Here is a 15,042-nt window from a genome sequence, read left to right on the forward strand (position 1 = left end):
AGAATTATTCTATAGTTACCGAATTTTCTTTATACTTTTTACTACATATATGATAAGCTTTACCAAGGAAATAATCCTTTCACTTCTTAACTCTTGTATTATTTTAAGAATAGTATTTAGAAAAGCACACCTGCATCCTCTTAAAATGTGAACTACACTATGGTTTAAAAGCATTTAGAATCTTGAGTTTTAGTACCCCCACTTGCTAAGAAATACATATAGTAACTGCTCTCAAAGAACCTACTATATATACATAAAGTATGTATATAGCCTGCAACCTAGGTCAGAATGAGGGGACCCCCTGGAGGGAGGTCAAGGTCACTTCCTTTGTCCACAGTAACCAGCATGAGCTTGCCTCCCAGATATGGAAAGGCAAAGCAATTCTGTCAAGGAAAGGGAAAGTACCAAGGTGAGGGGCTTTCTGCTACCTCCTGTAAGCAGGATGACTCAGGGATTATGCTGGAGAAGCAGAAAATGACAAATGAGAAGGAGAAAGAACAAAGTACCTTTGTGGCTTTCTCTTGCCCTTCACCTATGTACCTGAAGCCTCTCACTGTTCAACTCTCTTGCCCTTCTCACCTTTATGTCTGGAGCTGGTCCCAATCCTGATACCAGTAGTTCTCACAGATCTAGCACTGATGGTATTGTCTCCACTGAATCTGCAGAGGGTCCTGTTTTTACTTCCTTCTCCTCAGCTGTCTGCCCCAACCCTCTAGGCCACTCCGCAGGGAGAAGGGGTTAAGTGGTCCACTCCACAGTATTAAAAACAGCTTTTAATTCTTTGAGGAAATGTATATAAAATGTGTATATGAAGATCTTATACATGCACAATTTTTCTCAATTCTGAGGTTCAAATACAGGGCCTTTGGCATGCTAGCTACCACTGAACTAGATCCCTGTCCCTAAATGCCCAATATTCTAACTTATTTCAGCTTTCCATTCAATGCGTATGTGTTTATGTATGTTACATAACATTAAAAAAATCAAAATTTTGTGTTTAAAATTTCTGTTTCTATTTTTTTTGTTTCCTGCTTCATCTGTTTCGAGTACATATTATTCTTTTTCATTACTCTAGGTTCACTGGTTTAGTTAATGATTTTTGGTTTTGTTTTGTTTCTGCTACTTTTTAGTTAAAAAATGAGTAATATTTCTTTATTTCATTGACTACTTCAATGACTTCGTAAAGATTTACTACCCTCTGTATCATGCATGGCAGATAGAACTCTTGAGACACACTGTCTAGGGCCAAAAAAAATTTTTGAGGGCTCTTTTTTTAAATAAGTTTTAAATATTATTAACTCATAAATATTAATAGCTAGGCAGATTTTGGGGATATGAGTTAAATTTGGCTGGTAACACACTGAGAGAATGTTATTTCTTTAGAAACAAGAAAAAAAGTCTTTTAAACGATGGAGAGAGAGCCAAGCACTGTAACCCCACCTGTAACCCCAGCGCTTTTGAGGCAGAGGCAGGCCATCTTTGAGTTTGAGGCCAGCCTTGTCTAGAAGTGAGTTCTAGGAAGCCAGGGCAACACACAGAGAAACCCTGTCTTGGAAACAATTCAAAAACGAAGAAAATGAAAGATGGAGGAAAAGATACTAAATTTTCACCCACTTTATCACTGCTGTTTTGGTAAGCCAAACTGTCTACTTAATAAATGAGACATACTGATAAATTCTCCAGTTTTTATAATACTAAAACAATTTTTGTCCCATTTATTTTTGCATATGTGTATGCATGTGTAAACATGTCTGTATGAGTGGGGGTGAGCACTCGCATACATGTGTGAGTATGGTGCAGAGGCCAGAGGTCACTGTCAGGGGTATTCCTCAATTGCTTTATACTTTTTACTATTTGAGACAGTCTCTAAACTTGAAGCTCATTGTTTCTGTTAGCTGGCTAACTAGTCAGCTCCAGCAATCTACCTCGAGGATTACAGATAAACACTGCCATGCCCATGGGCACTAGGACTTAAAATTCAGGTTCTTTTTTTGCTTGTTTTTGTTTTGTTTGTTTTTCTGAGACAGGGTTTCTCTGTGTAGCCTTGGCTGTCCTGGACTACCTTTGTGGATCAGGCTGGCCTTGACCTCAGATATCCGTCTGTCTCTGCCTCCCTGAGTGCTAGGATTATAGGCATGCACCACTGCAACCGGGAAAAACTCAGGTTCTTACATTTTGCACAGCAAGTACTTTAAGGAGTGAGTCATCTCTTTTACCCCTTATAATTATATTTAAATGTGTAACAGAAACAACCTCATTAAATTAAAAAAAAATTGTGATTGAAAATTTTAGCAAAACAAAATTATCACCAGAGATATATTACTGAATCATAACTATTTTTTCCATATCACTTGTAAAAACTTGGATTCTTACATCTTTGCAGTCTTCTTTTGTGCAACTAGTTTTGATGCGTGTGTCAAACCACCGAACGGTTCCATCTTCACCACAGGACAGGAAGGTGTAAGGGTCATTTGGTACAGTCATAATCTGAAGAACAGACAAAAGTACAAGAAATACTACTGCAATTAAACAGGTGGCTCTGAAACACACTGCTACTGTTTCACACATCCATGATGGTAAAACTCAAGAAAACCATCCATGTAAGTCATTATCTATGACTTATCCAAAGCATGATTTCAAACTGAGAATGCGGATACAACGGCCTTGTAAAATGACGTTACTTTGAACTTAATATAACTTCATATAAGTTTTTCCAAAATCACAAACTTTGAACAACTTATCTTTTTAAGTATGTTTAAATTAAGATAATAGAGTGGGAAGGTTATGCTAACTGAATGACCCATGTGAACCCACAATAATGATAAGCACATTAGGAATCAAAAAGAAAGGCAGAATTGTTTTTGTCAGAAAAAACTACAAGATAATGAAAAAAGTCAAACAGAAAAAGATGAAGACTGTTGGCTTAAAAGACAGAGGAAGAAACCTTGATCCAAAACATGCGTAAAGGTTATAGAGGTAGGAAAGGTAAAGACAGAAGCGCACAGACCCATTAACACTTGGATTTGAGCCAAGCATCTCATGTTAGATCCCTGACTTGCAGAATAAGCAAATAAATCTGTGTTGTTTAAGTCACTTGTATAGGTTTCTCTAAAACTTAAGTAGTGGTATTTCTTTGCTTTTATTGACCAAATTTACAATCAACACAAAATAAAGACTATACATCACAGTTAATTACACTTAATGCAAATGGGTGAAATATGTATTTCAAGGAACGATACGACTTTTGGCTCATTTCACATTTGTGAGAAATGTGATTATTGTAGCCCAACAACAAGTCAGCAGTGTTTAATTATTTACTTATGACATCAGTTTATCAGTAAAATGTATTTACAACTTGTTGCTGACTTATCTCTGATAACTTCATTAATTAAAAAGGTCATTTTTCACTTGGTATATATACTACTGTCTACAAACCAAAATAAATTTTTTCTAGAAAGGGTTTCTCTGTGTAGCCTTGGCTGCCCTGGACCTCATTTTTTTAGACCAGGCTGGCCCCAAACTCACAGAGATCCGCCTGCCTCTGCCTCCTGAGTGCTGGGATGAAAGGTGTGCGCCACCACTGCCCAGCTACAGGCCAAATTCTTTTTTATTATTATTTTTATTTTTTTATATTAATTATAGTTTATTCACTTTGTATCCCAGATGTAGCCCCCTCCCCTCATTCTCTCCCAATCCCACCCTCCCCCCTCATCTCCTCCCATGCCCCTCTCCAAGTGCACTGATAGGGGAGGTCCTCCTCCACAGCCATCGGATACTAGCTTATCAGGTCTCATCAGGACTGCCTGCACTGTCTTCCTCTGTGGCCTGGTAAGGCTGTTTTCTACTCAGGGGGAGGTAATCAAAGGGCCAGCCACTGAGTTCATGTCAGAGACAGTCCCTGTTTCCCTTACTAGGGTACCCACTTGGATACTGAGTTGCCATGGGCTACATCTAAGCAGAGGTTCTAGGTTATCTCCATGCATGGTCCTTGGTTGGGGTATCAGTTTCAGAAAAGCCCCCATGCCCAGATTTTTTGGTTCTGTTGCTCTCCTTGTGGAGTTCCTGTCCCCTTCCAGGTCTTACTATCTCTCCATTCTTTCATCAGATTCCCTGCACTCTGCCCAAAGTTTGGTTATGAGTCTCTGCATCTGCTCTGATACACTGCTGGGTAGAGTCTAACAAACCAAATTCTTAGGAGCACATATTTCCTAAAGTATTTTTTAAACAAGTGATTTAATTCCTTGATCCAATCAGTTCATAAGTTTAGAAAAACAAATTTCACTCAAGCAATTACAATATGAACCATAAAAAAAAAAAAAAACAATATGAACCATTAAAACATTTATAAGTGTTAAGGCTACCTCCCCTCACCCATCAAGGGAAGGTGGCCAGGCAGCTTCATTATGCCACAGAGGAGGACAATGCAGCCAGTCCTGATGAGACCTCATAGGTTTAGGGTCAAATGGAAGGGAAGGAGGACCTTCCCTATCAGTGGATTTGGGGAGGGGCATGGCAGGAGATGAGGGAGGGCGGGATTGGGGGGATTAGAAAGGGGGCTAGAGCTAGGATACAAAGCGAATAAATTGTAATAAATACAAAATAAATTTAAAAATACAGGAATCCATTTTTTAAAAAAAACATTTATGAGTGATGCCCTTTGACAGAGCCTGGAAGTTAACAGCAAATTGGGAAATATGTCCAGTCTGGCTGCTGACTTAATAAGAGACTTAGTAATTACACACAAAGACCAATAACAAAATTTATAAAATCAGTCCCAACCACTATACAACAGAAACTGTAACACAATTAGGGAAGAAGGGTAAATACACTCTTTAGAATCAGCACATTCTGGCATTTGAAAAGGTTCAAGCTATCCAGGCATGGTGGCACACACCTTTATCTCAGCACTGGGGAGGTAAAGGGATGCATTATCTTGAGTTCCAGTCAGCCTGGCCTAAATAGCAAGCTCTAGTCCAGCCGGGGCTGCACAGTGAGGTGTCGTGTGGAAGGCGGAGTCATACCATCTGTGGCAGTCTATGGCAGTAATTCCCAGGACACAGAGGCAGGAGGACCAGGAATTCAAGGTCGTCCGCAGCTACACAACAAGCTTGAAACCAGGAGAGGTACATGAAACTCTCTGACTCAAAAAGCCAATTAATGTATCTGGGCGAGGGATATGGGATGGGGACAAGGGGTCAGGGAGGCAAGGGGTTGGGTGCACACATCTAACCTCAGCACTTGGGAGGCAGAAGCAGCTGGGCTTTCCTGAGTTCAGGACCAGCCTGATCTACAAAATGAATTTCATGCCAGTAAGCGCTACAAAGTGAGACCCTGTCTCATGAAGAATTTGTTGTTGTGATTTTGGGTTTTTTGTTTCTTTTTAGTGTGTTACTACAACACAAAATAAACTTATACAGTAAGGACAACAGAAATGAATCTCTGTAAGGCAGTGCATTTCAGAGTACAAAACCTACTATAGAACCATTTAACAAAGTAAAAGGAGCATATTTAAAAGGCTGACACTAGCCACAATGAAATCCATTATCTTTGTATGCTAACCTAAAATTAATTTAAAAATAAATTAATTAACTAATGCAAATGGGGGAAGAGCTAGTATCTGTTTAAGGCATGGTTGTTTAAGCAATTGCAAATTCATCTTACAAAACTAACACTAGAATCTTACTTTTAAACTTTATCCACATAATCTACCATGATATACTTTCAGAAATGCTTTGATGAAATACAATCTGCCAATAATTTCTATAGCTAAAAATGTAGATGCATATGTAAACAAATATATAGACACATACACACACAGAAGCATGCATTTACACACACATACAGGCACACACACAATCACCGCCCTGTACCTCGTAAGTAGTTCCATAATGGCACGTAAATTGGCACTGTCTGTTGGTTTCTGCATCCTGCTCAATGTTAGTATAAAATATGACTCCATCTCCAGAGCAAGACACAATCTGCTTATCATCTGTGCACGGCAAAAATTTTGCACTAAATATATTTGCTCGATGCCCCGAACGGATGGTTGTCAAAACCTATTAAAAATATATATATATATGTAATTCAAAGTATTACTTATTTTCCTAATGAGAAACACTCATGTTTAATATAATTATAACCAGTAATACGTTCTCATTAACATCCCCAACCAAAGATTACTGTCTTCATTCTAGACTAAATTACTTAAGAAAACATCAGAATCTCACTTATTTTCTTTTGTTCTTTTTTTTTTTCTTTTTTTTATTTATTTTTATTTTTATTTTATTTTATTTTTTTTTATCAGTTACATTTTATTAACTCTGTATCCCATATTTTCTTTTGTTCTAAGAAAATTATCAGTAATTGAGTTAATTCCATGAAAAGCAATCTGCAAACTTCTCCTTATTTAAACTGTTTATTTCTCCCATTCATAAATTCTTAGTAACAAAAAAACCTATTTGGATTGACTTTTGAAACAGAATATACTAAATGACTAAGCCAATTTCTTTCAAGAAAAAGAAACAAAATAAACTGAATTTACATGACTCAAAATGAAATTAATAAAATGGTAAGATGAGCAAACAGCAGAAGTTCAAACATCCAATTCCTTACTGTGATGGAATAAGCTTAATATTAGCATTTAATATTTGCAATACACATTACAGATCAAGAGCTGATTATCCTTAATATTTAAAAATTGATCAAAAAAAAAGCTGAGACCTAATTTTTAAAAAAGGCAAACCCTGAACAGATGGCCCCCAAATAAACAGATAACCCTTAAAATTATGAAAAACAAACCCCTCAATTCTATTCATGAAAGAAGAAAATGTACTGAGATTCCAATTCTTGTTCAACAGATTGGAAACGATGAAGACGCACAACAGCTTCTAGAAGAAGGACTATGGATATGCTGAGTTATGGTAAAAGAGAAGAGTTCACCAAGAACTCACAAAAGTATTTAAGTGTCAACCCATGCCCGGGGCATCTCTATTTTTAAGAATTTATGCTAAGAATATACTTTTAACAATAAAAGAAACAGTCTCTAAGATTAGTGAGTTATTACTTACAGTAGCAAAATACAAGACCAGCTTAATGACCTGATATTTCTACCTCTACAACAGAGTATAAAGTGAACAGAAATTTCTCTTGTGCCTTTAAAAAAAGAAAAAAAGAGAAAACTGTAAAAATGCAGATGTAAAGTTAGTCTGCTTGTGTCCCTTGGAGCAAATATGCAGCAAACATCACAGAGAATAATACCCACAACATGGATGTAAACACCTGTGATCTCAGCTCCTGGGAAACAGAGGCACTACTGGGGCACAAACTCAGACTAGGCTACAGAGCCAGTTCCAGGACAGCCTGTGCTACCCAGCAAGACCCTGTCTCAACTCAAAAAAAACAACAAACCCTAACATCATAATATACTACTATGAAAAATATAATAATATACTGAGTAAAAATCTGTAAATTCACAAATTATCTTAAAGGCTTTAGGGACAAAAAAGTTAGCTGCAGGAAAAATTCACAACAGTCTGGATCTTGAACACAATACCCTGGGGGATGGTAGAAGCCCATTTATTTAAAGAATTGGCCCCCAGGGTATAAATACTTAAGAGAAAGTGAAAACTTTGAGAGTTCACTGAAAGTATACAATTGAAGAGCATCGTGGGAGCCAAGCACGGTGGTGCAAGCCTGTGATCTCAGCACTCTGGGAGGCAGGGGCAGGCGGTCTTGTGAATTCGAGGCCAGCCTGGTCTACAGAGCAAGTGCAGCACAGCCAAGGCTACACAAAAAAACCCTGTCATGAAAAACCAAAAAAAAAAAAAAGAAAGAAAAGAAAAGAAAAAAACGAAAAAGGAAAGCATTGTGGGATACTAGTGTTGGTCCTCTTCCTCTTCACTGTCTGCTCATGAGGGTAGCAGTGTAACTATCATTAGCTTCAGCTGTGATGTGCCACCAATTATAAACCCAAAGCAACAGAGCCAATCAACCATGAGCTAAAACCACCAAAGCCACAGCTGAAATAAACCCTTCCTTTTTAAAAGTTAATTACCCCAGCCATTTTGTTAATGATAAATGCAGAAATCTAGGGCTGGAGCCAAGTAGAGTAGACTACACCTTTAATTCAATCAGCTGGGACATGAGGCAGGAGAATTACTTTGAGGATAGACTGGGCTACACAGTGTCTCAAAAAGTTGGGGAAGGCCTTTCAAAAGTAAAAAGCAGGAGAGGAGGTAGGGGTGCTAGAGAGAGGGCTCAGCGGATTAAGGGCGATTGCTGCACCTGCAGAGGACCTAGGTAGGCTTGGTTCCCAGCGCTCACGTGGCAGCTAACGACCATCAGTAATTACAGTTCCAAGGGATCTGGTGATCTGTCTTCTGGCTTCCTTAGGCACCCAGCATGCTCACAGTACGCATACAAATATGGACATACAACACTAATACACATAAAATAAAAATAAGTTATAAAATGTGGGGGGCTGAACAGATGGTTCAAATTAAGGACACTTGCTGGCTCTTCCAGATGATTAGAGTTCAATTCCAGCATCCACATTACAGCTCCACAACTCTCTGTAACTCAAAGTTCAAGGGGATCCAATCAATGCCTTTTATTGGCCTCCACAGCCATCAGGCACTTGTGTGTGCGCATACACACACACACACACACACACACACACACACGCGCGCGCGCGCGCGCGCGCACATGCACCTGGTAATAAACTGATTTTGAAAAAAGAAAGAAAGAAAAAACAAACAGAACAACATAAGTCTATAGCAATGGCTCAAGGTTAAAGCCATACAAGTTTGAGGATCAAAACTGGGATTACCCAGAAACCATGTGAATGCTGAGTGTGGATACCATGCACCTGTAATTCCACCCTTGAAAGGTAGAACCAGTGAACCCCAGAGCAAGCAGATTAGCAAGCTAACCATAGCCTATGCTACGGTTTGATTGAGAGATCCTGCCACAGTGCAAAAAGTATAGAGCAACTGAGAACGATTCCTGGCATCAACCTTGGGCCTTTACATATGCATGTATACCCAGACACCTGTACCAATATACATACAAAACCATGTATACACAAACATGCACACCAATACCTCCCACACCACACAAAAATGGAAATTTAAAAAAAAAAAACATAATTTAAAAGTTCACAGCATTTTAAGAGTCAAAAGAAAGAAACTGGTGGTATTTTCCTTCACAACCGACAGTATGAAAAATTTACTTTTATTTGGGAGTGGTGGTGTACACCTTTTATCCCAACGGGAGAAGCAGAGGCAGGTGGATCTATCTCTGTGAGTTCAAAGCCAGCCTGTCTACATAGCAAGTTCCAGGCCAGTTAGCGAGACATAGTGAGTCTTTGTCTAAAAATAAAACAAAACGACAAGAACAAAACAATTACATTTTTAAAGATTTTATCCTGGAGGCTAGGAGAGACAGCTCAGTTCCCAGCACCCACCTAGTGATTCACAACTATCCTTAACTGCAGTTCTAGGGGATTCTGACCTATGTGGACACTAAGTGTGCAAGAGATGCACACACACATGCAGACCAAATGCTCATACACATAAAATGAATTTTAAAACTTAAGTTTTATCTCTCATATAAAACTGATGGTAAAAGTAGATATATTAAATACACGGACAAGCTCATCAGAGTACTTTATTATCATCTACAAAGATTTTAACTATAAAGTTCCTTTAATATTTCTAATTTTTCTGCTAAATATTTAAAATTAAAATATTTGAGATGTCCCTAAGTTGTCACATATAAAATGTTATGATATTATAAGACTTTATTGAGAGATTAAGCCCCAACTCTTCTGGAAAACTAGTAATACAATTAAATAATGTATGCTGTTAATTCTGTTGTGAATATTTACCCTATAAACTGCTATCTATTTATTTGTTTGTTTTTTGAGACACAGTTTCTCTATGTAGCCTTGGCTATTCTGGACTCACTTTATAGATTAGGCTGGCCTTGAACTCACAGACACCCACCTGCCTCTGCCTCCCAAATGCTGGGACTACAGGTGTGCACCACTGAGTCCAGCTTTGAAGTGCTCTTAAATATAAAAAATTGTAATTTGGAGAGTGCCTTTGCTTCACAAATATTAAAAATTGAGATATTATTATACGAGCCCATGGGGTGCTGAGTAATGGATGGTTTACGGCACAGTCTTGATGTTATAAACCAGACTAGTCTTGAACTTAAGATCCTTCCACATCTACCTCCTGAGTGCTAGGATTGCAGGCCTGTGTCAGCAAAAAATTATTTCCAGAATGTTACGGAATAAATATCACCAATAAGCAAGATTTACTCAAATACCTTTATGTATGGGAAAAAAATCATGTCTTTTTTTGTTCAAATAACGCTACTGACATAAAGCACATTGAAAACTTAAATATTAAATATTCAAGCAGAGCACAGTGGTACACACCTTTAAACCCAATACTCAGGAGGCAGAGACAGGAGTATCTCTGTGAGTTTGAAGACAGCCTGGTCTACACAGTGAGTTCCAGGACATTCCAGGACAGGCACAACTACACAGAGAAACCCTGTCTCAAACAACAACAACAACAACAACAACAAAAACCAAAAGAAAACCAACCACACAAACAAAAATCTTTCATATTCCAAAGGAAACTACAGTCCCTAAATTACACAATTAAATTTAATGAAGAGTATAATCTAATTCAATTATCCAACCTATGATTACAACCACCTCATTCCTAGGTTCTTTATCATTAAATTATAGATATTTAACCACATCACCTTTCTGCTGTACGGATTACTAATTACTAGTTTGGTGTCATCAGAGCCAGATAAAATATATTCTCCAGTGTCATTCCAACAGATTGTATTAACCTAAAAAGAAAAAAAAAAGAAGCTTTAAAAAACTGGACATAAAAAGAAGTAAGCCATCTTTCACTTACCCGTTTTACAAAATTTACAACACTAATAAAGCCACTGTCTATGAGGGCAAGTTCACAGACTGAAACCAGGTCTTGATTCACAAGGTCACTGTTATATCCTAAAAGGCTCCAAAGACTACTGCAAAAACCAACATTTTATCTTGGATCCTACAGTCAAACCACTGTCACTATGACCAAAGACACCAGGCATTCCCAACCTGAGAGAAATGATCACCTCTGCAGGAAAGTTCTAAGCACGAAAACTTGAATTATAATATGCTTAGGGTGTTGATACAGTAGACAATATGCAAGAATAGGTGAGCTAAAGCAAAGGGGGGAATTCTAAAAGAACAGTAAAATAATGCTAGAGAGAAAAAACAAGTTTAACAGAAAAAAAGACTGGCTTTGATAGGTTCATTAGCATACTGGACATAGTTGAACAAATCTCTGACTTTAGGATATATAGAAACCTTAAAAACTACAGAGAGAACAAAGTGTGGGGTGTGGGGAGGTGAGCAATCAGAATGTACATGGGCTGTGACACAAACACAAAGGTATATAATCCATGTTTGATGGAAACACTGAAGGACTAAATCAAGAAAGGGCAGAAATATTTTGCAAACTAGAGATTCAGAGTGCTCAGAGGAAACTGGGGAGCAGCAAAGTGCTTTAAGTCTGTGAAGGAAGTCCTGGAAAGAGTCCACCCAAGGCTGACTCACTGGTCAGAGCTTAGAACGTGGAGGCTGGAGTGCTGCAGGTCCCAAGCCTGATTACAAAACTTATCTTGGACCAGCTTTAGCTCCCACTGCAGCCACTGTCCACAGCAATAAACTCTTTAAAATCTTTAGAATTTTAATACAATAAATTAACTCACAAAAGCAACTTAAAAATGGGTTAGAGTGACATCATTCTTATCAGCTATACTAAATGTCAGGCTGCACATGTAGAGCCTGTATTGAGTGAACATAATGTCCAACCTATAATTTTATGCCCACTCAAATCATAAATCAGGTGTGAATGCAAAGAAAAAGGAGGTTGGTTTGAATTTGTGAGAAAGTTTACTTTCTTCAGCAATATACTTGAGAACACAGTAAAACCTGAAAGAAAAATGTAAAGATGAAAAAATATAGACACTTGCAAATCCATTTGCAACTAACATTTAGAAATCTTTCTCTGGGTTAAGGTGAAAGATTTGGTCTTTGGCTCCCAGAGGGTATAATACCTGGCACAGAACACACTCTTGCCCTCTTCAGTGAATAATTCCTGAGTGCCCCATATGTGTAAGAATTTCGGGACACTTACTTTTCCGGATATTTATTCATTTAGTATCTTTCTGAAGAGGTTTTCTCGGTCCAAATGCGCAAAGGCAGAGGGGCAAGTATGTTGACTATGAATACATATGTTTAAACAATTATAATGTCATATAGTAAATACCAGGAAAAAAGCATAAAGATATTGATTATGGGTGGTATGCTATTTAATTATGGAAAGCTTTTCTGTAACACTTCAAAGAGAGACTTCTGGTTATAAGACATAAAATACATAAGACAAGATGGAAGCCAGGTCTGAGATGCATGCCTGTAATCCTCACCCTTGACAAGCTGTGGCAATTAGATCACAAATCCAAGCATAGCTCAGCCTGCAGTGAGTTCCAGTCCAGCCTGCACTACATACCAAGTGCTTCTTTAGAAGAATATTGACAGACACACACATACACACAGTCTAAATGTTACTTAAAAGGTTGTTTGTTTTGGCTTTTTGAGACATAGTTTAAACATTTGTTTTAAAGAAGTAGACCAGTCAACTAAGAAGACACAACTGAAATGGGTCAATGAGGCAGAGAGAAAACAAGGTGAATATAGTATTATCAGAAAAGCATTTCAACAATGAGGAGAAATCTAATGACAGCTAAGTTTCTTTCCTTCTTTCTCTCTCTCTCTCTCTTTTTTTTTTTTTTTTTTTTTGAGACAGGGTTTCTCTGTTCTGGACTTACTTTGTAGACCAGGCTGGCCTCAAACTCGCAGAGATCTGCCTGTCTCTGTCCCCAAGTGTTGGGATTACAGGCATGTGCCACTGCACCCAGAGACAGCTAAGTTTCTAAGATGTGTTGGTCTCTAGAGATGAGTCATAACAAGCCTCACAAGAGCAACTTCAATAGAGTGAATGAAGTGGAAGCCTCATGAAGAGAAAACTCACCTGGCCTTCAAACAGCACAAAACCAAACCTTACACACACTTTTCTAAATTCAAAAATATGCTTTCATGGAAAAGACGTGTGTGTGAATATATTCAAAACATTCTTATAAAATTTTCAAGGAAAACAAATTCCAAATATACTTGTGTTTTGATTTTATTTTGTGTGTGTAGGTCAGGTTGGGCTTGAACATACTACATTCCCTTAACTACTTTCCCATTCTGAAAAGTCAGTTACAGTCCATTCTAGGAAGATTAGGACATTTCTCAGTCGTTTAAACACACTATGAAAGCTACTTCTAGTTAAGAATTAACCATTACTTACACAGCCATCATGCACATTTAAGGTTGCTTCAAGTTTTAATCTTTGGATAAATTCTCTTCTTCCTGTTTAAAAAGAAAGAGTTCAATAAACCATACAATCTCCACTGAAATCAAGAGCCTAAGACCCAACACAACATAACCCGACCTGTAATTTCAGCTCTACCATTTACAAAGTGAACGGTATTAGACAAATTAACCCCCTAAGGCTTGTTTCCTCATTAGCATAACTAATTTACAAAAGACAACATGGTATCCGAATCACAGTAAATTCCTGTTTCTTCATCTATTAATTTAACAAATAGTTAGTACTCAGTGTTCCAGATAATGTTCTAGAAGCTGGGAATACAGTCTTCCCTTGGCAAGGGTAAAGATAATAAAAGGTGTCTTAGTTATGAATTCATTAGGTAGAAACATAAAGCAGGACACAGGGATGAAAGAGGGCTGGGGGGGAGGGGGTTGAGGCTCTCAATTTTAAACAGGGTAGCAAACAGTCATAAGATGCACCATTTTTTTAGTAAGATTTATGCATTTTTACTTTAGGCCCAAGTGTTTTACCTACTTGCATGTATGTACACCGTGTGCAAACTCAGGTCCTTTGCAAGAATAAGTGTTCTACCGCTGAGCCCAATATTTTAAATATATAGTAGAAAATATATAAGTGAAATCAGCCCAAATATCTAGTAAGAGCAAAATAGTTTAAATGCTGCGAAAATAGGTTTAAGTTTCTTTTCCGAAAAATGAGAAATAACTCCAAAAAAAATGAATCATCTTTACGAAAGAGTGGCCAGAAAGCATGCTTATTTGGCAGCTGCAATGAAAGCTGAATTTATAACAAAGAGCTGCAATTAACTGCACAATCAGGCTGATGAGTTATCAAAATTATACTAAGTTCTACATTCTGTCATGAAGGACAAGCTTCTGTGTCACACTTTCCTGCCTTTCAAGGATCCTCAATTTAATTTGTGTGACTTCCATCAGTTTGGGTTTGTTTGTTTCTCTGTGTAGTCCTGGCTGTACCGGAACTCACCCTGTAGACCAGGTTGGCCTTGACCTCAGAAATCCATCTCTCTCTGTCTCCCAAGCGCTGGGATTAAAATGTGCACCAAAAATGCCCAAGCAGCTTTATCTTAACCACAAATTAGAAACAACCCAACTATCTAAAAACTGCTGAACACCTGAAAGACTCTACCTAGCAGTGTATCAAAGCAGATGATGAGACTCATAACCAAGCCTTCGGCAGAGTGTAGGGAATCATATGAAGGAAGGAGGAATTAGTATAACCTAGAGGGGACAGAGAGCCCCACAAGGTCCAAATATATCCGGGCACAGGGGTCTTCTCTGGGACTGTTCAGCCAACCAAGGACCATGCACGGATATAACCTACAACCCCTGATCAGACATAGCCCATGGTAGGTCAGTATCCAAGTGGGTTCCCTAGTAAGGGGGACAGGAATTGTTTCTGACATGAACTCAATGCCTGGCTCATTGAGCTCCCCCCCCCCCAGAAGCTGCCTTGCTAGGCCACAGATAAGGACATTGTAACCATTCTGAAAATACCTGATAAGCTAGGGCCAGATGGAAGGAGAGGAGGACACCCCCTCTTAGTG

At 38.2% G+C, this 15,042-nt stretch overlaps 1 protein-coding gene across 2 annotated transcripts in view; it reads right to left on the minus strand.

Moving 5' to 3' along the window:
- Dcaf6 (DDB1 and CUL4 associated factor 6) overlaps positions 1-15,042 on the minus strand; it is a 99,782-nt gene that overhangs the window by 73,572 nt on the left and 11,168 nt on the right. For both annotated transcript variants that reach the window (XM_021631081.2, XM_021631074.2), the window contains exons 2-5: positions 13,437-13,498; positions 10,780-10,872; positions 5,871-6,056; positions 2,374-2,487 (exon numbers count right to left, since the gene is read on the minus strand). In XM_021631081.2, coding sequence (XP_021486756.1) covers positions 2,374-2,487; positions 5,871-6,056; positions 10,780-10,872; positions 13,437-13,498 — 455 coding nt within the window. The remainder of the gene's footprint in view (positions 1-2,373; positions 2,488-5,870; positions 6,057-10,779; positions 10,873-13,436; positions 13,499-15,042) is intronic.

The sequence above is a fragment of the Meriones unguiculatus genome, chromosome 11 (genome assembly GCF_030254825.1).
Source record: "Meriones unguiculatus strain TT.TT164.6M chromosome 11, Bangor_MerUng_6.1, whole genome shotgun sequence".
Lineage (NCBI taxonomy): Eukaryota > Metazoa > Chordata > Mammalia > Rodentia > Muridae > Meriones > Meriones unguiculatus.